General features: G+C 38.1%; 1 protein-coding gene across 1 annotated transcript; it reads left to right on the forward strand.

The window, feature by feature from the left end:
* Nucleotides 1–5,778: 5,778 nt before the first annotated feature.
* LOC127204327 (ATP synthase subunit d, mitochondrial-like) lies at nt 5,779–6,348 on the forward strand. The gene has a single exon (XM_051163260.1). The coding sequence runs from the start codon at nt 5,811–5,813 to the stop codon at nt 6,294–6,296; it is 486 nt and encodes a 161-aa protein (XP_051019217.1). The 5' UTR covers nt 5,779–5,810; the 3' UTR covers nt 6,297–6,348.
* Nucleotides 6,349–27,631: the final 21,283 nt, after the last annotated feature.

The raw sequence follows: 27,631 nt of genomic DNA on the forward strand, positions 1-27,631 counted from the left end.
GCAAAGGAAAATCACATGATCAAACGATCCTGAAGCCTATTTAATGACTGGACATGCTCTATACTACATTTGTAATGTATACAAGCATTGAACACCATCTATACTAAGGTGTATTAAACACTTTAACAATGGATATTATTAGGATTTCACACACATAGGCACACAAACACACACACACACGTGCATACATGCAAGAAGGAAACATGACATTTTCCTGCCACAGAATGAGGATATCCACTATTTCTGTTAAACTTGAATTTAGAAATAGTGATGTAGAAAACTAAAACAGAGGCATTCAGGTTGTCTGCACTGTGTTTAATAAGATTATTTATCGGGTCCCTTGCTCCTCCCTAAAGTAAATCCATGGCAAAGCAATGGCTTGTATCTTGGGGAATTTCTAACAAGTTATGTTACAGCTAATTGCCATATTCTTTGTATGGATTCGAATGTGTTATTAATCATATCCAAAACTTTTATACATGTAAATTGTGAAATTACATGTTTTCTAAGGTGTTGTTACTTCTCTGAGAGGAGTCAACTATTCTCTCTCCTGTGTAATTTGCTGCATTTGACCGGCTGATGCTTGGTTTTGGATAATTTGCATGTATTTACAAAGGATTTTTGTCATATCTCATTCCATTTTCTTGCAAACTTAGCATCATTATGATGCTAAAAATGTCTCAATTTTAGTGTTATTAGCAATTGTTTTAGAAAATGCTTGACCTTAGGGAGTATTTCTTACATTGAAGGCCTTTTTTCCAAGGCTCCCTTCAACTCCTTGCCTGGATTTTACTCAGTATACACAAGTTACGCATCCATTAACACACACAGTTATGATAGCTCAATCTCCAAGGGACCCATTGACATCATAGAGAATGACTCAGTCCGAGGAAGATGAGAAACGTACACTCATTCTTGTAGGTGTGCAGTCTTTAAAACTATCAAGGGCATGAAAGATACTCAAGGACCATGAAAATATCACAGATCAGAGGAAACAATAACAGATTATGATACAATAGTAATAATAATTATAGTAATTATAATTATTATTTTCATCACAGTTAAAAAGCCCTTGAAACAGAAATTCAACCCATGAGATCCCTAGGCTGTATTTTAATTAATCATTGTTGCTTTTTCTGATTGGAGGTCTTTGAGGGTTCAGAAGAGTGCCTTTGTCCCTGAAATCTGTGCTGCATCATAACTCTGGCAAGCTCCTATATGTCTCATGTAAAGATTGATTTAAACAATAGAGATGAGGCTTATTGTATGGCTTGTGACAAAGGTTTCTGTCACTAAGTCTGATGATCTGAATTAGATACCTGGAACCCACATGGGAGAAAGAGAGTCCTGACTCTTAAACTGTCCTCTCACGTCTGCATTGCAGCCATGGTATTTGTGCAAGCATTCACACACACACACACACACACACACACACACACACACACACACACATGAGTGAACGAATGAATAGTGAATGAATAGATGAATAAATGAATAAATAAATAAATAAATAAATAAATGTTACAACAAAAATAGAGTGAGAGAATGAAAGGAAACTGCAGGGACATACCATGCAGGAACACAGGCACACTCACACTCACAGGGCAGGAACACACACAGGCACACTCACAGGGCAGGAACACAGGCACACTCACTCACAGGGCAGGAACACAGGCACACTCACTCACAGGGCAGGAACACAGGCACACTCATAGGGTAGGAACACAGGCACACTCACAGGGCAGGACCTCCACGCAGATGATCAAGGGTTCTGTGTCTTATTTTTTACTTTTTCTGTCACATGCATTGTTTTCTAGTAATTGATTTGAAGTAATGATTTTTTTATTTTATAATCAGGAAGGGCATTCAGCAGCTTGCATTAAATATGAAGAAATGTGCAACATGTATGAGATGTAATATGCCAACAAATAGTAACAGAAACTACATTTTAAGAAAAACCTTCAGAAGTGTATTTGTTGTCATTATGTAACACTTCTTTAAATTAATACATGTGTTCACACCTAGTGAGAAGAGTCTCATAGGTTGGAATAGGAAATGGTGGTAAACAAATCTCTCATGTAAGACCTCTGTTTGTAGGCAGGACGTTGCACTTAAGAAATGCAATAGATAAGCACTCTGATCTAAGCTTCAGAGACTGGAACATGGGTTGGTATGATTAGCTAACAGTTTTACATGAGTTACATTACCTCTCTTGGCCTTCATTTATCCACCTCTAGATAAAATATAGAACTCATAGAGTTAAAGATTAAATAAGAGTTTATAGAACAGGTACTTAACACAAGTTCAAATTTAATGCAAATTTCATGAATGTTGGCTATTGGTGAAAGTCTTGTATTAAAGAAATAGGGGATTTATTCTCCAAATTAAAAAATAAATATATTGAGTTCATTCATTTTGTTCTGTGAACTAACAGCTTTATTTTTTAATGAGCAATTACTGATTTTGGGGAAGTGATTTTTCAGCCTCCTAAGGACTGTGAGCAATGCAGTCATTCTCATTGTTGGTGAGATTTCTCAGCATAGCCAATTATCAGTCATATACAGAACTTCTGACATCTCTTCCCATCTTTCAAAATTCTGTAATTCCATTGTGTTACCATTTACATTTTCAGCTGGACTCATGGTCTCTCCACATTGTACAAACACCCTGTTTTCTTTGACTCTTCATGGATTCTTTAATGAAATTTTCTTTTCTTCCTTGTTATGTTTCTAGAAATTCCTCCCCTTTCCAAGGTGTGATGTATGTCCACTTCTTCAGGTAACATTTGTGTATCTGGCCAGTTTGAATCAACCATATTCTTTTAATATGCATTAACTGCATACTTGATTCACCACAAAGAATTCCTATTATGGAATCATGAGCAAGAAGCTCAAAAAAAGGCATATATAAACTTTGATGTGCCACACACTTCTACTGTTTGGAAAGGAAGGATCGCATGAGTCTTTAAAAGTGGATGCATTATAGTTCAGAGTAAAACCACATCCTCCACGTCTTAGAGCATGGACATTATTCATGGACCTTCCTGGTAGCATAACAGGGCAACTAAAGAAGTGTACAGTATGGCTTAATGAGCTATGTGAGTGAAGATTCAATTAAGGAGTGTCCATCTAAATCAACTTTTTATTTATTCTTATGTTGGTTTAAGACAACTCCATTGTGCCTTTTGCATCAACATTACTTATACATCCTTTGCCTGCTCTTCTCTTTAGAAAGTGCTTACAGATAATAGCCTGAAAGTTACACACTAGGCAGATAACTGAGAGTTTTATATGGATCAGACCTTGGCATGAACATTAAGGCCATTGTAAGTAGGTGTCAGTAGACCTCACAGAAGACAAATTACCCCTCCTATTGCCAACCACAATTTTCTTAGGCTGGAATGAGTCTGAGAAACATTAAGCATTGAACAAGATCTAGTAATGACTAGAAACTATAATTTCTCTTTTTTTCCAAAATTGAAGTATTATCTTTGTGGTCCTTTGCTTTCTTTGTAAACCTAAACCAAATTATATTAAGACCATGAAAACAATATTCTGAGAAAATTTAGTCTACTGCTTCAGTGTAGGCATTTTATAGTGAGGATGTTAATGTTTGATATCTTTGTAGACACTGAATGAGTAACTTACAATATTTTCTTTTTAAATTTATTATAATTTGTTCAGGTTAAATCCTGATTGTTATCCTCTCACGTGTATCTTTCTTTTCCCACAGGAACAGTCCCTCCCTCTTCTATCCTATTCCCCTCCCTTAGACCTCTGATCAAAGGAGCCCTCCTCCCCCACCATATGGAAACAGCCTATCAGGTCTCATCCAGATATCATGCTTGCCCTTCCTCTGTGAGCCCCTGGGCCTCCCAACCAAGGGGAAGCGATGAAATTGGGGACAGCATAGTTCATGTCAGAAACAGTCTCTGCTCTCCCCACAACCATGGAGAATGAGCTGTTCATTGGCTAGATCTGAACAGGAGGTCTAGGTTTACTGCACGCATTGTCCTTGGTTGGTACAATAGCTTGTTCAGGGCCCCCTGGGTCCACCAACCTTGACGGTATCCTTGTGGGTCTCCTGAACCCTCTGGATCCTTACATGCCCAAATTCTTCCTTACCACTCTCACCTGGAGTCCAGTAGTTTGTCCCAGTATCTGTGCTGATCCTCCATAAGCATTTTCATTGTTAAAACTTCCTCGAACCATAGTGAATTCATGTCCTAAGCTATGAGTTCTAACTATGATTTGTTCACATTTTATGAACATTTAAATTAATCATTTGATTAATTCAATCTCTCCATAAATGGAAACAAGAGGATTTGAAAAAAAAATCTATACCTGTCAATCAATGAGACATTTCAACTTGTCACTCAGGCAAGCAGAGTGCTATAGTGATTGATGATATGCAGTTTTAAATATAAAGCCACAGAACATTACATTCTTAGTGATAGGACAAACATATTATGAAAGAAATTTCCTATTTCTCATAACTCTAAGGCCAACTAAAGAAAAAAAGACAAAAGACAATTAGAACAATTACAAATGGAGCGATGCCCAGAATTTTAGCTGTACCATGCAATAATGAACATTTTTGAGATTTTTCTAGGCCTTGAATATTAGCAAACTTTTTCTTGCCTAAATTGTTGCTAGATATGTATTTATAGTAGTTCTTAAAATAATACAACCAGCACACACATTCTTGATTAATGTCATTAGAATCTATTTTGTAAAACTGTGATTATACCATTTAAAAATAGGTACCTGATATTCAGCTCTTAGGGCACCATTAAAGCATTATGTGGTAATGTTGCAGAAACATGTGACTCTGAAATTTCTGTAGCATTTCTTAATTTATTTCATTGTCTATGAAAAGTCCTAATGAACCACTCAGTCAATTGGATATACACATTTTACATTGGAAAGGAAAATATTATTGAATTCTTTTGGGGGAAATTCTAGTTCACTACATTAGATTTTATTTTATTATAATTAATTTCTAGGTGAGTTACTTTGAAGCTATTTACATATTGAACAAGTTCCACTCAATTGCACTGTCCACTTACAGTAATGAGCTTGTAAATTGTTTTTATAGCCTGCCCATACTATATTTTAATGATAACATCTACAAAGTGATATGTCTAACACGACACTAGGCTGCATCTGAAGTGACCATGACCAGTCAACTTTCAGCCTTAAATGCATATTTCTCTCTTCTTGCTGCTTTACAGATTTATCACAAATATAATTTGACTTCAACATGGACTATAAAGAATTTAAATCAAAACAAAATGAGTGCTTTAAATGTTTACGAGAATTAGAAAGTAGTTCCGAAAGGATTTTTTATTTCTAAATTAACTAATAACTTACTGTCTCAGTAGTAGATCTGCATTGTTAACAATGGACAGCATTTATAAACTAAGTAAGTCCTAATGAGAAGCAGTGGTTCCACACTAAGGGCAAGGAATAGAACTTAAAACTCTCTTGTAATTCTACCATTCCCTTCCTTCTCTGATTTCCCCAAACCCACCAGAGGAGACATTAAATATTAGAGCTTGATGTGTCCCTGGGACAAAACTGACTGTGGAGATGAAGAAGGATCTAGATAGAAGCATACATATAAGTTTCCATGATTCATAAGATGACTACTGTGGTTAAAGAGAAAACATGTATTTGAATCCGGAAACAGTTTTTCCCCCCTGTCTGAAATGGAAGCACTGATTTGCACGCACATCTTAAGAGTCATTACTGCCTCTGTTCCTTGCTGTCAGAGACACCGCTCTGCCGGGGTCGGTGAAGGATCCCAAGATGGCTGGGTGTAAACTTGCTCTAAAAACCATTGACTGGGTAGCTTTTGGGGAGTTTATACCACGAAACCAAAAGGCAATTGCAAACTCCCTAAAGTCCTGGAGTGAGACCCTCCACACCAGGTTGGATAATCTGTCCGAGACACCACCAGCGATTGACTGGGCTTACTACAAGGCCAATGTGGCCAAGGCGGGCTTGGTGGGTGATTGTGAAAAGAAGTGTAACGCCCTGAAGATCCCTGTGCCTGAGGATAAGTACACGGCCCCGGTGAACCATGAGGAAAAGGAGGATATGAAGAACTATGCTGAGTTCGTGTCTGGATCCCAGGTCAGGATCCAGGAATATGAGAAGCAGCTGGAGAAAATGAAGAACATAACTCCCTTTGACCAGATGACCGTTGATGACTTGAATGAAGTGTTCCCAGAAACCAAGCTAGACAAGAAGAAGCACCCATACTGGCCCCACCAGCCCATCGAGAACCCGTGAGGCAGGCCAGGACTGAGCCCCGGCCGCACTGAAATAAAACATTTACACAGTGGGGGAAAAAAAAAAAGAGTCATTACTGCCAATAAAATGGTGACTGTTACTAAGTTTTCAGTCAGTTAATATTTTAAAGAAGACGTCTGCTCATAGAAGAACACAAAGAATAATGATTTAACTCCACTTTTCATTCAATTCAGCAACAGTGTTTATCAAACTTTGGGTGAAGAAATTTCCTTTCTGCAAAGCTTGGTGTGACTATGTCAATGTGCTCCAGCTCATATTTGCCCCTTCAGTCAACAGGAAGCTACCATAGTACATCCTGTAGCTGTCACCTTGAAATACAACAATCTATCCAGGTAACTATTTTACAGTGAACCATACTGTGAAACATAATTACCAAAATAATTTGAAAACATTTTTAAGTGGTCAATGTGGGGTATTTTAGTTGATGAAGCACCAATGCTTCCAATTCAATTCATAGTATAGTTCAGAGTTGGGAAATGGCAGCTGAAATTGATTTCAGAAGAATGCTGTGTTGGAAGGGCGGGAGCATGTGACACCTTCTTCCCTTGGAGCTGCTTTCCTACTAGGAATAAGATGATGCATCTCATCTTCACAATGCAATTGGCTTAGACATCAACATCTACCTATCTGCACCTGACCATAACGAGAAAGGACATTATATCCCCAAGTGTGAGTTCTCAGAATTGTACTCATCAAGAGTCTGTTGTGGTGTCTCTTTAAGATTTCCTCACTGGCTAGCCACACAGGTATACCTATCATTTGGATCTTTCTGGCATTTCTTTCCCTATAATTTGCAAACCATTGCTTTTCCAATTCTACTAAACATTATTCTCTTAGTATTCTGAAGAAATTTGAATTTGAGATTTGCTTTATTAGCTAGAGGAATTTCCTTAAGTAAAAATATTCTTGACACTAGACAATCAATATAGTTGATTAAATCAATTAATTTTGTTATAAATATTTAGATTAATGAATCTGTGCCATTAATTATGCCAAAGCTACTTTCTTCCCTTCCTTTTCTTTTCTTGACACTTGTCTTGCATTGATAACATGCCTGTTTTATTTGTGGATGAGTTTCTGGCTTTGCAAAAATGCACTTGGTGTGTTTTAATTGATTTAAATAATCATTTTCTTTAGTGTTCTAGTTCTCTTTACTCATGGTGATGCCATCTCTCATGCTTACTCTTGTCCTGGTGAACTTTCCACAGTCTTCTATAGCATTCAGTTCTTGGCATGGTAAAAGGAAAAAAGATGCACACTGAAAAGATGAAGCAAATATCCCACAGGGTAGGTATTTTTGGAATAATCAGACTGACTGGGAATTGAAAACAAGTACAACTGATGCACAAAACAAGTCCAACAGACGTACTGGGAAGCATGTGTAGACTGCTGGTTATCATCTTAATTAGCTTTCTGATATGTGAAAATATGCCTAAAATAATCTACTAGAAAGAGAAAAGATAATGATGCATAGTTTCAGAGGCTTCAGCTCATGGCCTAGATGTTTTGGAGACTTCCATGAGTCCCTGCACAGTGGCCCATGTGTGGGCCAGGGAAAACTGCCCACCCTGTTTGGTAGTTGCAGAGGAGGAAGAAGCTGGGAGGAAGACATGAGGAAAGAGTAAAAAAGACAGAAAGAAAAAAGCAATAGGTTAAAATATACCCCCATAAAAGAATGTATACAAGAATTGTTCAAATTTCTGCTTATATTGTTTTAGTGTGTGTACATATAATGAAGCATGTGTGTATGTGTGTATGTGTGTGTGTGTCTGTCTGTCTGTCTGTGAGAGAGAGGGAGGCAGGGAGAATGGAGGGAGGGATGGAGGGATGGAGGCAGGCATATTCATTTGTGTATGAGGGCCCTGAAGCAGCATGATGTGCTCATGGCCATTAGATGATTCCTGGTTTAAAGTTGAATCTCTAGTTCATGTTTTCGGCACTGATCTAAGAGCCGCTGGCAGATTCTCCTGTCCCTGGTATCTTCTGCAGAAGTGCTGGCATGTCCCTGCACCAGGCGTTTTACATGGGTTTCTGGATCAGAGCTCAGGTGGACAGAGGTGTACAACCATTGTTTTGACTCGCCATCTGACTGGCACTCTCTGGGTTCCTATGAAAGCAGAAGAAAACAAAACTGAAAAAAAAAAATCAAAGTGAGAAAGGACCAACTCCTTCAAAGTTAAATTATGTACTCATGGAAATTAGGATTTTACAAAATTGACTGGAATTTGTTGCTGGCTGCATTGCCTTGGAAGAAAAATAACAATAACGAAGAAGGAAAAAATGTGGTGTTAGGAGCTGACACCCAACTCTGAAGTTCTGTCTTCACTATTGACCTTAATATAGGTTAACTGATAACTGGGCTTTCATTTTCTCCACTCTTCAACTCCCAGACTTGTGTCCAGTGTCTTCATTTTATTATGTACTATAATTTATTCAATTTATAACTGGATTGTTATCCCTTCACTTGTATCATCCCATTCCCAACCTTCCTCCCTCTTCTGCCCTATTCTCCTCCCCTAGACCTCTGATGGGGTGCCCTCCTCCCCCACCATCTGACCACAGCCTATCAGGTCTCATGAGGATAGCTTGCTTCTCCTTCCTCTGTGTTCCCACAGGGCCTCCCTGCCAAGGGGAAATGATCAAATCACCAGCAACAGAGTTCATGCCAGAGGCAGTCCATGCTCCCACACAAACTTGGAGAATGAGCTGTCCACTCAGTTTTATTTAATATTCTTATTATGTTTCTTTTTTTACATATACATTTCTATTATTACACATGGGTAAAATAAACTACATACAGCAGGAAGAACCATGAGACAATCAAGAATTATATAAATGTTACATTCATAGGGATTTGGCTATTTGTATTTGGCGACTTTAAAGTAAATATCTTTCCTATCTTGTTAGATCTAAATTTCTAACTCCTGGCAACACACATTAATTATATCTTAACAGGGGTCTAGGTTCTCTGCATGTATTGTCCTTGGTTGGTGCATCAGCTTGTGTAGGGCACCCTGCATCTAGATCCTCTGGTCTGGATGGCCGCCCTGTGGGGCTCCTGAACTCTCTGGGTCCTTCCATCCCCTCCCTGTTCCATAGCACTGTCGTTGAGAGTCTTCATAATTATATTGGTCTTTCTTAGATAAAATGAAATTTATGTTCCTATTGTGCAGATTTATGTCACCATCCTGCTTTTCAAACCAGCATACCACAAAGACCTTCTGAGAACCAGAGTGACTTGACTTGAAAACAAAAGGATTCTGAAAATGACTGAGCACAGCGATGTTGAAAACTTGTAACAATGTGTTTATGCTCCACAGCTAGTGCAGAACTTCTGCAGTTGGGCTGTCCTGCTTGCTAGCAAAAGACCTATGTAAGAATTCGTCTTCTACAGCACAAATCCCACCTCTTCCTCCTACTAAGCTTGTCTGGCCACAAAAGTAAAAAATTAGCCTGGCAATATCTTGATGTTAGCTCCTGGTTTTTGACACCACAACAGAGTGATTTCAAGAGGGAGCTAAAAGATTACCTGGGAGGGATTGAAGGAAAGAAAGAAAAGGGTGTCCAATAAGATATCTTTTAATGAAAATGTAAATAAAAATAAAAATTACATCTGATAGAAAGAAATTAGTTAAAAAAAAAAAAACCTAAAAGTTGAGTCATAATAAAGAACTAGAGGGTGTCTGATAATGAATAGGCAAAAATAGAATGAAATTCGTATTTTTCCTATATGATTTATTAACTGTTGGTCTGAAATAATGATAGCAAAAATATATTAGGTAGTGACAGTGTGTGGATAAGTAGAATCATTGACACCATTGTCATAAAAGATGGGATGGAAGGGTCGGAACTGTCTATAGAAGGCACTTGAGCTACCTGTGCATGTCACAGCAGCATCAAGTGAGGTGTAAACGCGCACTGTGCAATGCAGGAAAAGGACAAACTACTTAAAAAGAAATATCTTTGATCTGCTAGGGGGCAAAGTGGTGCTCAATTTAAATTAGTGGAGGCAGAAAATGGAACAAGAGGTACCATGCTGGCACTTAATTTAAAAAGCTAGAGTAGCTTTATTGGTTTCAGGCAAAACTAACTTCATAGCAAGTAAAATTATCGAAAATAATGAGGTGAATTTACTTATATGATAAAGGACTTAATGCTCTACGAAGATGAAACAGACCTTAACTTGCATACTTTCAATAACAGAGTGTCAAAATAACAGGAGATAAAAACGGCCAGATCTGGCAAGAGGAGCAAATGCCTCCTCTTCTGAAGCTGGAGATGTCAACATCTGTCTCTCTGGAATTGATCAGCCCAGCAGACAGGAAGGAATTCACTAAGACATGATTACTACGCAGTGTTTTCAGTGTCTTTCAGATCCTAAGGCCTCAGACAATACTCGCTGCTTAATAGGGTGATAGTCACTCCATTTTGTTTGGGTCCATCTTCTATAGAGAAAAGTAAAGAAAAAGACTGAGAAGTGGCTGCGTGTGTGAGGAGGAATTATAACAATGCATGCCTAATGATGCCTAGTGTTTGAAGCCGAGAAAGCAGCTTGCAAAATGTAAATACACAAGCTGTTGCAACTCATTTTTTCTCAGTTTACCCTCGTAAAATGAGTTTGAATATAGAACTCTTGTGTCTAGTTCATGGCTTTTTTGTTTGCTTCTCTGTTTAAACAAAATTGTAACTGAAACAAACAAGCTGAATAAAAATATAAAAAATTAAGTCTGTAAGCAAGCTTGAACAATGTATTTGAACCTTAGCTTTGCAAGGCAAACTCAACTCATTACTTAATCCTATGTTTAGTCTCACATGCAGGTTTTTATTCTATTTTAACAGTATTTTATTCTAAATACCTATGACACAGGAATCAGTAAATCCGCAAGACCTAAATAGCCCCCTACACCGAGCCTCTGGGCTCAACTGATCTTTAAGATACAACTAGAGTTAGTCCTTCATCTAAAGGAATCAATCAGTGACTCTGGTAAAGGCAAGGACGATCAATTGTTTTATTTAGTTTTTCCAGTTGTATGTTTTAAGACTTTATTGTGAAACAGGCCTATAAATGTTGACTGCCAAACTGCAAAAGCAAAAGTTGGTACACATTTTCAATGTGATGTCAATTAGATTTTTAGTTGTATACTGTGAAAATTGAAAAAAATCAAGATGTATAAATATGTATTATTTATGGTTGCTTTCAGTTAGGAAACAACACACACACACACACACACACACACACACACACACACACACACACACCTAAACAAACTGGTGGTATCTTCTTGAATCCATGAATATAATGAGTGAATTGGAACCATGGCTTGGGTTATTGAAATGATAAATTGTTTTAGGTCATTTAAAAATATGTTGATACAGCAAAATGCTGCTAGAATGGCACTGTGTGATTCTGGGGAACAGATACATATCTGTTTAATGTTTTCTTTTTTAAAAAATTATTTTATTAATTTATTCTTGTTACATCTCAATGGTTATCCCATCCCTTGTATCCTCCAATTCTTCCCTCCCTCCCATTTTCCCATTATTCCCCTCCCTTATGACTGTTCCTGAGGGAGATTACCTCCCCCTGTATATGTTCATAGGGTATCAAATCTCTTCTTGGTAACATGCTGTCCTTCCTCTGAGTGCCACCAGGTCTTCCCCTCCAGGGGACATGGTCAAATGTGAGGCACCCGAGTACATGAGAAAGTCATAACCCACTCTCCACTCAACTGTGGAGAATGTTCTGACCATTGGCTAGATCTGGGTAGGGGTTTAAAGTTTACTGCCTGAATTGTCCTTGGCTGGTGACTTAGTTTGAGCAGGACCCCTGGGCCCAAATCTGCCTATCATAATGTTCTACTTGTAGGTTTCTAGGACCCTCTGGATCCTTCTACTTTGCTATTCTCCCATGCTTCTCTCATCTAGAGTCCCAATAGGATGTCCTTCCCTCTGTCCCAGTTTCCTGATAAGTGAAGGCTTTCGTGGGACATGCCCCTTGGGCTAGGATGCAGATATAAGTGAATATATACCATTTGAGTCTTTCTGTTTCTGGGTTAACTCACTCGTTATGATCATTTCTAGCTCAATCCATTTATCTACAAATTTCGGGAATTCCATGCTTTTAAAAGCTGAGCAGTATTCCATAGTGTATATGTACCACAGTTTCTTTGACTTTCTCACCATTTACTTTCATTTTGGCTATTGGCTTGCTGTATATAGCCTTTATTATGTTGAGGAAATATCCCCGATCTCTCTAAAAGTTTAAAAATGAATGGGTGTTGGATTTTATCAAATGCTTTCTCTGCATCTAAAGAGATGATCATGTGGTTTTTATTTTCAGTTTGTTTATATGGTAGATTACATTGAAGGATTTCCGTATATTAAACCATCCCTGCGTGCCTGGAATGAAGCCTACTTGGTCATGATGAATGATATCTTTGATGTGTTCTTGTATTTGTTTTGCAAGTATTTTATTTAGTATTTTTGCATCAATGTTCATAAGAGAAATTGGTCTGAAATTCTCTTTCTTTGTTGAGTCTTTGTAAGATTTAGGTATCAATGAGAATATGGCCTCATAGAATGAATTTAGTAATGTTAATAAATGGGACCTCATGAGGCTGAGAAGCTTCTATAAGGCAGGAAACACTGTCAAGAGAACAAAGTGACAGCCTACAGACTGGGAAAAGATCTTCACCAACCCTACATCTGACAAAGGTCTAATATCCAAAATATATAAAGAACTCAAGAAATTAAACACCACCAAACCAAATAACCCAATTGAGAAATGGGGCTTGGAACTAAACAGAAAATTCTCAATAGAAGAATATCAAATGGCTGAGAAACACTTAAAGAAATGCTCAACCTCCTTAGTCATCAGGGAAATGCAAATCAAAGCAACTCAGACATTACATCTTACACCCATCAGAATGGCTAAGATAAAAAATTCAAGGGACACCACATGCTGGCGAGGATGTGGGGAGAGAGGAACACTCCTTCATTGCTGGTGGGAATGCAAACTAGTACAGCCACTTTGGAAATCTATCTGGTGCTATCTCAGAAAACTGGGAATAGGGCTTCTTCAAGACCCAGCTATTCCACTCCTTGGAATATATCCAGAAGATGCTCCAGCACACAACAAGAAAATTTGCTCAACCATGTTCATAGCAGCCTTATTCATAATAGCCAGATCATGGAAACAGCCTAAGTGTCCATCAGTAGAAGAATGGATAAAGAAACTGTGGTCTATTTACACTATGGAATACTACTCAGCTATTAAAAACAAGGAATTCCTGAAATTTGTGGACAAATGGATTGAGCTAGAAATGATCATAACGAGTGAGTTAACCCAGAAGCAGAAAGACTCAAATGGTATATATTTACTTATATCTGCATCCTAGCCCAAGGGGCATGTCCCACGAAAGTCTTCACTTACCAGGAAACTGGGACAGAGAGGACATCCTATTGGGACTCTAGATGAGAGAAGCATGGGAGAATAGCAAAGTAGAAGAATCCAGAGGGTCCTAGAAACCTACAAGTAGAACATTATGATAGGCAGATTTGGGCCCAGGGGTCCCGCTCAAACTAAGGCACCAGCCAAGGACAATTCAGGCAGTAAACTTTAAACCCCTACCCAGATCTAGCCAATGGACAGGACATTCTCCACAGTTGAGTGGAGAGTGGGATATGACTTTCAAACGTATTCTACTGCCTCATATTTGACCATGTCCCCTGGATTGGGAGACCTGTTGGCACTCAGAGGAAGGACAGCAGGCTATCAAGAAGAGACTTGATACCCTATGAGCATATAAAGGAGGAGGAGGTCCCCCTCAGTCACAGTCATAGGGGAGGGGAGTAAGGGAAAAATGGGAGGGAGGGAAGAATTGGAGGATGGAAGAGAGGTGATAACCATTGTGATGTAACAAGAATAAATTAAGTTGTGTGGAGAGTAGGGACTGACTCTGACATGAACTCTGGTGCCCCTATTTAACCACTTGTGGGGAGTCCGTTAGCACTCGGAGAAAGGACAAGTGGGGTAGCATGATGAGTCTTGATAGGCTGTGAGCATATGGTGGGAGAGGGGGTCCCCTTCTGTCAGAAACCTAGGGGAGGGGCGGGGGATGGGTTAATGAAGAAGGGAGGGAGGACCTGGAGGGTACAAGTGAGGAGATAACAACTGAATTGTAAAGTGAATAAAGTAATTAAATAAAATTTTAAAAAAGAGAAAAGGCATGTCCCATGAAAGCCTTCACTTACCAGGAAACTGGGACAGAGGGAAAGGCATCCTATTGGGACTCTAAATGAGAGACGCATGGGAGAACAGCAAAATAAAAGGATCCAGAAGGTCCTAGAAATCTACAAGTAGAACAATATGATAGGCAGATTTGGGCCCAGGGGTCCCGCTCAAACTAAGGCACCAGCCAAGGACAATACAGGAGGTAAACTTTAAACCCCTTCCCAGATCTAGCCAATGGTCAGAATATTCTCCACAGTTGAGTGGAGAGTGTGATACGACTTTCTCACGTACTCTGGTGCCTCACATTTGACCATGTCCCCTGGAGGGGGAGACCTGGTGGCACTCAGAGGAAGGACAGCAAGTAGCCAAGAAGAGACTTGATACCCTATGAGAATATATAGGGGGACATAATCCCCCTCAGGAACAGTCATAGGGGAGGGGAGGAATGGGAGGATACAAGGGATGGGATAAACATTGAGATGTAACAAGAATAAATTAATAAAATAAAAAAAAAAGAGAGAGAAAGGAGTATAAATCTAAACAGAGAATTCTCAACATAATAATCTCTAATGAGTGAGGAAGATTTAAATAATATTCTGTACCCTCCACCAGCAGGGAATTGTACTTCAAAACTACTTTGAAATTCCAACTTAAACCTGTCAGAAAGGGTAAAATCAAAACCACTAGGACTAGTTCATGCTGGTAAAGATGTGGAGCAAGAGGAATACTCCTCCATTGCTTCAAGGAGTGGAAATTTACACAGCCATTTACAAAGTACATATGGCAGTTTCTCAAAACATTGGGAATAGATCTACCTCAAGACCCAGCTATACCACTCTTAAGCATATACTCAAAGAACGTTCTTTCCTACTATGAGGACACTCACTCTACTATGTTCATAGAAGTTTAATCATAATAGCATGAAAATGAAAACAACCTAGATGTTCCCCAACCAAAGAATGGATAATTGCAATGGAAACTCCATGAAATCATAAGGGTGATACTAACAAAGACTCATAGTAATGGGGGACACAAAGCCTGAGCCAGCCACCTTCTGTAGCCAGGCACGGTTTCAAGTGGAGGCATTGGGATGTTGACCGGCCACAGAACCTTTATTTTACAGTGTTTCCTGCCATCAGAGCATAGCATAGTTGTCATCAGGGAAATTCCATCCAGCAACTGATAGGAGCAGATGCAGAATTCTATAGCTAGACATTAGGCAGAGCTCAGGGAGTCCTAAGGCAGAGGGAGAGCAAGGATCAGAGGAATCAGAATGGTCAGGGACACCACAAGAACACAACCCCCAGAATCAACTAATCGGGATTCACATAGATCATGGAATCTATAGGGCTCTGTCCAATGTCCTCTGCATCTATGTTATGGCCAAGTAGCTTGCTGTTCTTGTGGGAATGCTACTAGTGAGAGTAGGGGCTGAGTTGGACTCTTTTGCCTTTTTGTGGGACCCTTTTCCTCGAACTTGTTTGGCTAGTTCAGCCTTGATATGAGGGGGAAGGCCATGCCTGGTCTTTTTGTAACTTGTTATGCCATGTTTGGTTGATGTCCTAAGAGGCTGGCTCTTTTCTGAGGGGAGGCAGATGGATAGTACATATGGAAGATAAGCAAGGTTAGGGACAGAATCTGGGGGAAGGGGTGGGAAGGAAAACTGCAATGAGATGTAACATATGAGAGACTTTTTTAAAGGAAAAATTATTAGTCTGTATTAATATTGTTTTGTATTACATATTTTTTATTTTATTATAATTTATTCATATTACATGCCGATTGCAATCTTCTTGCTCTTATATTCCTCTTCCCACTCTCTCTCTCCCTCTTCTCTCTTCTGCACTATTTCCCTCATATAGACCTCTGACAGCTGGGGACTCCTCTTCAACAGTTTGAGCATAGCTTATAGGTTCTCAACAGAACAAAGTGACAGTCTACAGACTGAGAAAAAATCTTCACCCACCCTACATTAGACAAAGGGCTAATGTCGAAAACATATAAAGAGCTCAAGAAATTAAACGTCACCAAACTAAACAACTCAATAAAGAATGGGGTATAGAACTAAATAGAGAATTCTCAACAGAGGAATATCAAATGGCTGAGAGACACTTACAGAAATGCTAGACTTCCTTAGTAATTAGGGAAATGCAAATCAAAATGACTCTTGAGATTCCATCTTACATCTCTCAGAATGGCTAAGATTAAAAAAAAAAACTCAACTGCATTGACATTATTAATGAAGCAAATAATCTGAAAACAACTCATTTAAATCTCTAAGTACAAAGACTCTCAGAGTTAGAGAATTAAGAGAGAAGATTCAGTGAATAAAGTAGCAAGTGTGTGCCTGAATTCTTGTGTTATACACAGTAATGCAGGACATGCATACGTTCAGTGCCAGATCCCACAAACATGCACATACAAACACATACACACAGAGAGAGACAGACAGACAGAGGCAGAGAGACAGACAGAGAGAGAGAGAGAGAGAGAGAGAGAGAGAGAGAGAGAGAGAGAGAGACAGACAGACAGACAGACAGACAGACAGACAGACAGAAACAGAGAAAAAATTAGCAAGTGAAATACTTCGTGAAGATAAAAAACAGGCGTTAGAGTAGAAATAAAATACATGAAGTAGGAAACAGTAAAGAATTGTTTAAAGCAAAATATAATTATTTTATAAGATGGTAAAACTGAAATTTTTTCTATCAGACTTAATAGGGAGATAAGACAAACTTCGCAGCATCAGAAAAGAAAGAGGGGATCCCCTGTCTGTTATTTCTTTTATTTGCAATGTATTTCACTTGGTAATTCTCTCCTGCATGTCTCTCTCTCTCTCTCTCTCTCTCTCTCTCTGGCCTCCATGTATTGGTCACTTTCCCTTGGTGAGACTGCCTTGCTAGGCCAGAGAGGAAGATGATACAGGCAGCCCAGATGAAACCTGATAGGCTGAGGTCAGATGTTAGAGAAAGAGGGCTCCACTTTCTGAGGACTAGAGGAGGGAGGGAGGGGGTATGAGGGAAGGATAGTGGGAGCTTGAGGTGGTAAGGGAGGAGGCTATAATTGGGATGTAAAGTGAGCAAATTAAGTACACACACACGCGTGTGTGAACACACACACACACACACACACACACACAAATGGGAGCCTCTGGCTTGGGTTGGGCATGTTAGGAATTTGAAATTGTCATTCCATCCTGACAGCAAATAAAACGCTAACAAACACAGGAATTGTCAACTCTTCTTAGATAGCACAAGAATGAAAAATCACCAGGGAGATCATGCCCCTAAGTTGTTGTGGCAGTGAATAAACAGCATAATCTTGCCAGAGTGGAAACCATGGGGTAGAGAACTCCGTAGGTTCCAGTACTGAGGTAGGAAAATAGGAAATAATAAATTTCTATAGGTTCTGTATACATGTGTTGAAACTTAGACGGGACCTAATCTCAAGGAGCCTCTCTGGGGTTTCCAGGTTCTGTTTCCAAGAGCTGGAGCAGGCCCTCATAGAACATGTTAGAAGTAATCTTCTTTTAATTTAATTCTTTTTCTCTCCTCCTCTTCTCTTTCTCCCTCTCTCTCCTTCCTTTCCTCCCTCCTCCATCCTCCCTCCCTTTCTCTCCCTCCTTAACTATCCCCTCTCTTTCCTTTTCTCTATGTTGGAGTAGACAGTGACAAAGACAATCAGAGTTTACAGTTGAGTACTCATGTGTCACCGAATGAATGGGAGCTAATCATATCAAAGTAGAAATGTTTCTCTCTGCCATAGAACAGTCTTACATTATTATTAGTAAGGTAAAGCTCTATCCACCATGACCTTTATGGCTTCTTACATATTTGTGTGCTGTGGAGAGAGTGAGGGAAAAATGTAGACATTTTCTAATGCAAATTTAAACAATATGTAGAAATACAGATTAATCTGTGACAATGGAAAGCAGATCATTATTTTTTTCTTTTTTTTCTTTTTTTCTTTTATTTTTTTTAATTTTTTAAATTTTTTTTATTAATTTATTCTTGTTACATCTCAATGTTTATCCCATCCCTTGTATCCTCCCATTCCTCCCCCCCATTTTCCCATTATTCCCCTCCCCTATGACTGTTCCTGAGGGGGATTACGTCCCCCTGTATATTCTCATAGGGTATCAAGTCTCTTCTTGGCTACTTGCTGTCCTTCCTCTGAGTGCCACCAGGTCTCCCCCTCCAGGGGACATGACATGGTCAAATGTGAGGCACCAGAGTACGTGAGAAAGTCATATCACACTCTCCACTCAACTGTGGAGAATATTCTGACCATTGGCTAGATCTGGGAAGGGGTTTAAAGTTTACCTCCTGTATTGTCCTTGGCTAGTGCCTTAGTTTGAGCGGGACCCCTGGGCCCAAATCTGCCTATCATAATGTTCTACTTGTAGGTTTCTAGGACCCTCTGGATCCTTTTATTTTGCTATTCTCCCATGCGTCTCTCATTTAGAGTCCCAATAGGATGCCCTCCCCTCTGTCCCAGTTTCCTGGTAAGTGAAGGCTTTCGTGGGACATGCCCCTTGGGCTAGTATGCAGATATAAGTGAGTATATACCATTTGATTCTTTCTGGGTTAACTCACTCATTATGAAGCAGATCATTATTTTCTTGGAGACAGAGGCAGGTGGAATTGGACAGACAGAAGGCATGGTGAAGGTTGGCAGAAAAGCTTTCAGGAATGACATACATGTTTATGGTATTGATTATGCTGTATAGGTAGCTTAGAACTTACTCTGTTGCAAACATTAAATATTTGTGGTTTGTAATGCATAGCTTTTACTTCCCAAAGCTATTATTAAAACAAACACTATACATCAGAATTATTTCAAATAACTAAAGGAGTTTTTCCATCAGCATATTGACTCCTATAGAATCAATTTTGTTTTGCTGGACTTTAAGTCAATAGGTGCAATCATGAATCTTCTATGGGCTGCAAAAATCCCTGAGATTTTAATAGTAATGAGTTTGATCTGGAAGTTATCTAAATATTTGACAAAAACATTTTAAGCAGTACAATTCATATTACTTGTTATAGTCAATTTTACAACACACATTTCTAGCCCTCAGATCTTTGTAGATCCTTTGGATAAACAAGTCAAAATATAACATTTTATAGTGTCAATGAAAGCTTGATTAACTTCTTATAATAGTCAATAATAATGTGATTACTGAAAGTAGTAGTTTTATATTTCCTAAGAGTGTGATAAGTGTTTATTAAGAGATTTAAGGACCGCAACAGATACAATTGCAAATGCAAGTGCAAATGCAAATGTGGCCATTCGTTTGGGGATTTCTCCATGACATTCAACCAACAATAACATGATCCTAATTTAGAACTATGGAGAAAGAATCCTAGTCATAGCTCACATCACACTTTACATATTACAAATCACTAGAGTAGCTTGCGTTGCCTGACTAATGATTTAAAAACATCATTTAAAGCATGAATGATATCAGAAAAGCTCATCCTGTTCATCTGACTTTGGAAAGGGAAGACCACAGTTATCAGAGGTGAGTGCTTGGTCACTCAACTGGACTGAGTTATGAATGACAGAGAAGCAGGACGATAATAAGTGATTAGTGAATTTGCACTCAATTCTAAATTTAAACACAGAAGGCAGCACAGCTGTGAAGAAACATAGTGCCTCCTTAAACAATGAACTATTTATTTTAATTAACCAAATGCATGATAAAGTCAATGGAAACCAACAAAGATTATTCTGGAGAAATATGGATCCTCAACTTTCTGAGTCAATTACATAGAAGGTTAAGAAAATAACCTTTCATCAAAGCTCATTATGAACTCTAAATCTAATTTATTTTTTAACAAAGAAAAAGTCAAATTTTAGTTCAGTGTGGCTTTAGTATTTGCCATTGCAGGTTTATGAGTTTCTATTCGAAAATTATCTTGTAAGTAAAGCCGTAATATGGAGAGAGTTTTTTTTTTTTTAATTATCTCTTATTGCTTCTTTTAGAGTGAGCAAATAAAAGCTGAAGCATGTGGAATTCCCTTTGCTCAGATCATCTAAAACTTGCTCAAGTTCCTAGCTTTTTTTTTTTTTTTTTTTACTATTCTTAGATTTTCCTCTTTTAGAAGAGCCAGCAGTATTGGGACGTAAACTGTGACATTACAATAGTATAAGAATAGGTTTTTTTTTTTTTTGTCCAATAAAATGAGAGACATGAGGTAAACACCACTTTCTACTGGGTACTGGGCATATTTTAAAAAGGATCTGTTAAAAATAATTGTTAGACTAAATGACAAATTCTTTTTTTTAATTAATTAATTAATTAATTTTTTAATTAATTTATTCTTGTTACATCTCAATGGTTATCCCATCCCCTGTATCCTCCCATTCTTCCCTCCCCCCCATTTTCCCATTATTCCCCTCCCCTATGACTGTTCCTGAGGGGGATTACGTCCCCCTGTATATTCTCATAGGGTATCAAGTCTCTTCTTGGTAACCTGCTATCCTTCCTCTGAGTGCCACCAGGTCTCCCCCTCCAGGGGACATGGTCAAATGTGAGGCACCAGAGTACGTGAGAAAGTCATATCCCACTCTCCACTCAACTGTGGAGAATGTTCTGACCATTGGCTAGATCTGGGTAGGGGTTTGAAGTTTACCTCCTGTATTGTCCTTGGCTGGTGCCTTAGTTTGAGCGGGACCCCTGGGCCCAAATCGGCCTATCATAATGTTCTACTTGTAGCTTTCTAGGACCCTCTGGATCCTTCTACTTTGCTATTCTCCCATGTTTCTCTCATCTAGATTCCCAATAGGATGTCCTCCCCTCTGTCCCAGTTTCCTGGTAAGTGAAGGCTTTCGTGGGACATGCCCCTTGGGCTAGTATGCAGATATAAGTGAGTATATGCCATTTGAGTTTTTCTGCTTCCGTGTTCTTATTGTAATCTCTTTTCTGTGTTTGTACACCTATACACAGGCCAAGGTGTTGGTGGGTGCGAAGATTAGAGATCCCAATATGTTGGATTCTGTCGTACTGGCCTCGCTGATTTGAACAATAGGATTGTCAAACAGCTGCCTATTTTCTTATGCTAAACTGGTGCACACGCTGATAAAACCACACAGCTATCACAGCAGATCTTCCGGGCTCCTGCATGTACAACTTTGGACAAAGATTGCTTCAAACAGTTTATAGCAGGTTTGCTATCAGAATTCTCAATGGTAGCAAACCAGCAGCTGCTGTCAGCATGCAAGAGTGCCCAGAGCAGGGACGTGGGGATGTTAAACATAGAGCAACTGGGGCTGAAGAAGGGTAGAAGTCAAACATTTTGTGGGTGGTGTTTGAATGAGCAATGTCCCCCATGAGCTGACACCTGGTGGATCACCCAGTTCCTATTTGGTGGCACTACTTAGAGAGGCTACAGAACTTTTAGGGGGCTGGAGGAGTAAGTACGTCATTGCGGGTAGACTTTGAGGATGCACAGCCTTGCTCCACTCCCCCATGTCTCTGCATTCTGTGAGATGAAGTAAAATGTGACCTTCAGCTTCTTGCTCCTGCCATGCATGGCTCCAGGCATGATGTTATATTGCTGTTCTTGGGTGTACCCTTAACAAACTAATATTCCTTTCAATAAGTGCATGCTAGGGTAGGTGACCATCAGGCAAAGAGCTAACATATCTCCATAGGAAAATGAACTGTAACCTTTACAATTATCACTTTCTCTAGGTTAGATTTACTTTTCTGTGTAATACCCACATTTATAGATTAACATGAAACTTCTCAAACAACTAGCATCTTAGAATTACACTTTAGAAGGAATTTAAGTGAGTATATTTTCCCAGATACTGGTTAGGTGGTCTTCCAAGGTGATGCTAAAAGGTGCTACATAAACTGTTGCTTCTTTTTACTGAATTTTGGATACTAAAGCACCTCAGTAAAGGGAAGTTGTTTACAAAGTGAGGTAACATATTTGTCATTAACATCCTTGAAGAAGCATTAAGTCTATAGAGTATAAAGGCTTTAAATAACCAAGAAAGGAAAAGCCCAATATCTCACTGAAATACTTGCAAAGGATGTTATACATTGGAAGATAGTGAGATAATTCTGGCCAATAATTTAAAAATATGTTCTATCTTACCTGAAATTAGACATGCCAACTGAACTGTAAGTTGATACACTCTATACATTTATATTATTGGAAACAATTAATTATTCTTTTGTTACGGAGTGTTAGAAATGTGAGGGAAAATTGTTAACTGCTGTATATAAACATCTTGAAAACTACTTTGATATTACTTTGTAAGATGAGCAGTCACCTATTGAATGACTATAGAATTGAGTTCCTTAGATACACTCAGGGAAAAATGCTGCAAATAGGTAGCAGTAGTGATGTACAAGGATATTTATTAGCAATTCAGAGATGACTTCAATACAAAACCAAGGAAAATGGCGCAATTAATAAAATGCCTTCATTAATAAAAATTATTCAGGGGTAAAATAAATGAATTATCATCATTTAGGCAAAATATGATTCAACTCTTACAGATTTTAGAAACTTGATCCTTACAGTAATTGGTAATTGTTTTGAGATATGAGTCCAAGTGTTATGTAATTTGATTTTTTTTTAAAGATTTATTGATTTATTATTATGTATACAGTGTTCTACCTGCATGTACAACTGCAGGCCGGAAGAGGGCATCAGATCACATTACAGATGGTTGGAAGCCACCATGTGGCTGCTGGGGTCTGAACTCAGGACCTTTGTGAGAATAGGCGGTGCTCTTAACCACTGAGCCATCTCTCCAGCCCATGTAATTTGATTATAGGGACAAAAAACCATGAATGGATAATTTCCTAGGGAGAGTGGGTTAATTCTCATAGGAATAAGTTAGGGCTTAAGGAACTAAATTAGTTACTGTGAGAACAGATTACCATAAGGCAAGTAAACTCCCTCCATCTCTTTATTGTATGTATGTTTTCTTATGTATGTTTTCCAATTATAATGGTTTTCTATCCTTGACCTCTTGATTTCAGTCTCTTTGCCTTCAAGACTGTTTTGGTCTTCCATTATCAGTTTTACAGTGTCTGTTAGATGTAACACCATTTTCCCTTCTCATTGCTGTGATGGAAATAATGAAAAGATGGAAGGGTGTATTTTGTATTAGAGTTCTAGGCCCAGTCCACCATGGCAGGAGAGTCATGGCAACAGGAGCTCAAGGGTACTGGCCACACTGAATCTGTAGTCATGAATAAGAGGGCAATGAATGCTTTTACTCACACAGCCTAAGGGGTGATGTCATCCACATTCAGGATGGGACTTCCCTCCTCATCTAGCCTAGTCTAAGAGAACTCCCCTGTAAATGTTTCTAGGAGTTTTCCCTTCCTGATGGCTCTAGATCATGCAAAGTTGACAATATTAGTCAACTCAGATACCATCTTGTTCAATTTTTTGTCTGTCATAGAGACTCCTTAGAAACTGTTCCCCAGTGCCTTACACCAGATTACAAATTGTAAAGAAATGAAATAGATGCATAGAGTCACTATTTCACATAAATCAAGTTCAAGGTATCTAGACAGGGACATGGTATCAGGCCACCGCAGTCCCTGTCACACCGAGGATGAATTCATGCAGGGAGGTCAGTAAAACTGAAAATAGATACAAGGCTAAGCTTTCCTCAGACTAACCAAGTCTGATGGAGTCTAAACTGGACTCTCTCCAGCAACATTAGTGGGTCTCTGTGTTAGCATTTTTTAAAATAAAAATTCATATTACTCCATTTTATTGGAAATAATTCAGGTAATACTAATACAAAAGGGAAATAAATCATATCCAAGTAATCATTATTAATATAAGGTTAATATTCAGATGTTTGTCTTAGATATTTATGCAGGTGGAATATCATGGATTTAAAAAGGTAGGTGATACAGAGATAAATTATTTTTATTAAATATTTTTAAATTTTTTACATGCTCATTTATATTATTATACATATATACAGTAAACTACTTATAGCAAGAAGAACCATGTCACAATCAGGAATTATATAAATGTTACATTCTTAGTGTTTTGCCTATTTGTATTTGGCAACCTTGAAGAAAACATCTTTCCTATCATGGTGAGTCTAAAATTCTGAATGTAAATCAATATCTACCATATCTTGTCATTATCAACTTGAAACATCTATTTAGACATAAAAACATCTTAACCCCTAAACAACTAAGCTTAATTGTAAAACTAAATTATCATGTTGAAAGTCCTGAGAAACCAGGGATACAAGGCATATACCTAAACATAAAAAAAGCAGTATATAGTGAGCCTATAGCCAACATCAAACTAAATGGAGAGAAATTTAAATCAATTCCACTGAAATCAGGGAGAAGCCAAGGCTGTTCACTCTCTCCATATCTCCTCAATATAGTACTCAAAGTTCTAGCTAGAGCAATAAGGAGATAACAGGTTACATATCAGAAAAGAAGAAGTCAAATTATCACTATTTGCAGATGATATGATCATATACATAACTGACCACAGAAATTCTATCAAGGAGCTCCTACAGCTGATAAACACCTTCAGCAAAGTGGCTGGATACAAAGTCAACTAAAAAATCAGTAGCCCTCCTATATACAAATGACAAGCAAACTGAGAAAGAAATTAGAGAAACTACATCCTTCACAATAGCCACAAATAATATAAAGTATCTTGGTGTAACTCTAACCAAGAAAGTGAAAGACTTTTATATATAAAAAAAAAAAAAAACTTCAAATCTCTGAGGAAAGAATTTGAAGATTTCAGGAGATATTATGGAACAAGATTACACTGTGAGTAGTGATTTAATGAGATTATTCATCTTATCCTGATATTATTCTAGAAACAAAGAACATAAAGAAACTGAGTGTATTGACAGATATTACCTCTCTAGTTTTAATAAAAAGTAGTATGAAAAATACTAAAAGCATGAAGTCACTACATATTTTCTTTTATTTTTCAGAATGTCCACTTCAGTATTAAACAGGCTTTGAATGACATTTAACATACTTACATAAATTGTTTTTCACCCCTACACATTTCAATTTTCAAAGTTATAGTCCATTTTTAACTGTCAAATTTTACAACACTTGTATCTGGCCCATAAAAATAATCTGTTCTTTTTTCATTTCAATTGTTTTGGATTGGTTCCATTTTTGTGTTCAAAATATGAATATGCTTATTTGATTATTTTTAAAAGACACTTCCATAAAAGGCCAATTCCTTGAAGGTTAGAGTGTTTTAAAATGTCTGGCTGCTTACTTAAAAGCAGCCAGCAATTGGCTTTTTAACAATCTCCACCCATAATGCTAGTCCTTAATCCTTTGCAGATTTCAGCCCTTTTTTCCATCAGTCAGTTCTTATTTTCTTCTTGGAAACATGAGACATGTTTTAAAAATAAAACAAAATTACACATGCATATAATTTGAAAGTTGAAATTTGTGCTGGGAATGCACAAATTATTATGTGCAACCGGGGCCACACTGACTAAGCCTTTTACACTGTTTCTTCTCTTATTTGACTCCCTACTTGTAAATAATTTTATTTTATTATTTGCTAGTTGGTATCAGGCACTGTTTAACAACTTTCTATGATATAAGTTACGTGTACCTCTTTTGGGAGTCCATGTTTTCTCCCTCTGTTCATTTTAACATTGTTCATAGTGCACTCCGTTTTGGTTGAGATGATTTCCAATAGTCATCAACTCAGTAAAGACAGCCTAATAGCAGCAACTAGAAGCAACTCAGCATCATTACATTGCGTTTCCTTGTGTTGTATTTTAATTTTCCTGTTATTCATGTCTAGTTTTACTCTCTTTCCTCAATTTTCAGTATAGTTCATGAATCATCTCTTTAATATGACTGATGCCTAAAAAGGCCAATGAAACACATCCATTGTATTTTGGTTATCATTTTCCACTCTATTAGTGCTTCCAAAGCAAATATATGACTCCATATGGAAATCACTTTGATATTCTCTTTATTTGCCCTAATACTTGATGTTTTTTTTTTTTTTATCTTCTCTCACATTCCTGCCTCCTTCTTTGTGCATCCTTGTATTGAGTCCTTTGTTTTCTGTAACATGGGTCTCTGTCTTCCTCAACTGCTTGTAAATTCATGAATCTTCTAAGTGTTTATATTGGTGCTAACCGAAAAGGTGTGTACAGTTTACACACAAAATGACTTAGTTTAGCCTTGGTTGACTGTCTCTGAGAAAATTCTTGATCAATTTTACATCACAATCCTAAGAGCATCACACTGATTAAGACTTACAGTCATGGTGACAAAATAAACAGCAAAAAGAATCAAACAAACAAACAAACAAAACCAAACTGGAATATCATGTCCTGATCCCAATGAATTCTTTTCTCTTTCCTCTTTCTTAAAACTACCAGCACCTTCACTATAGGAAACAGCTGCTAAAATATTGTAACACTATAGTGCTGTATATGGGAGGGTCTAGAGAGAGGAAAGGGGATGGAAAAGGAATGTAATTATATTCTAATATCAAAAGTATAATAAATAATTTTAAATAGGAAAAACAAGAGAATTGAGTTTTAAGACTACTCATGATCAAGTGTGCAGGAGCTACCACAGGTGTGCCTTCAGGGAGGCATAGGAAATACAGCTCGAGAAGCAGATCTGGTGGACAACCATCAAGTCATTTTCCCATAGGGACTTAGGCTGGATCCTCTCCAGAAGGTTATCACAAGGAGACAGTGGAAAAGACAGAGACAACAGCTTGTCTCTTGACCACCCACACTTTGTGTGGTAGGACCCAAATGTTCATTGCTCCTAGCTTTGCTACTTATTCAATGTTTCAAATAAGCAGTGAGGTTATAAAATGTGCCATCTCTAATGACAGAACCTTTTCAATAGAAAATGGAAAACAAATCCAAAAACACTCATGACAGAGCAGGCATGCAAGTCAATTTAAATGATTGACTTTTATTCTATATATTTGTGAGAAATGGGTAGCTGAAGAGTGTGACAGTTAAGGGAATAGTATTTGCAATCATATTTGCTTTAAAATCACTAACTGTCAGCAGTAAAAGCATGAGCCAATGTCATAATGTCTTTGGA

This window comes from Acomys russatus, chromosome 20, assembly GCF_903995435.1.
Source record: "Acomys russatus chromosome 20, mAcoRus1.1, whole genome shotgun sequence".
Lineage (NCBI taxonomy): Eukaryota > Metazoa > Chordata > Mammalia > Rodentia > Muridae > Acomys > Acomys russatus.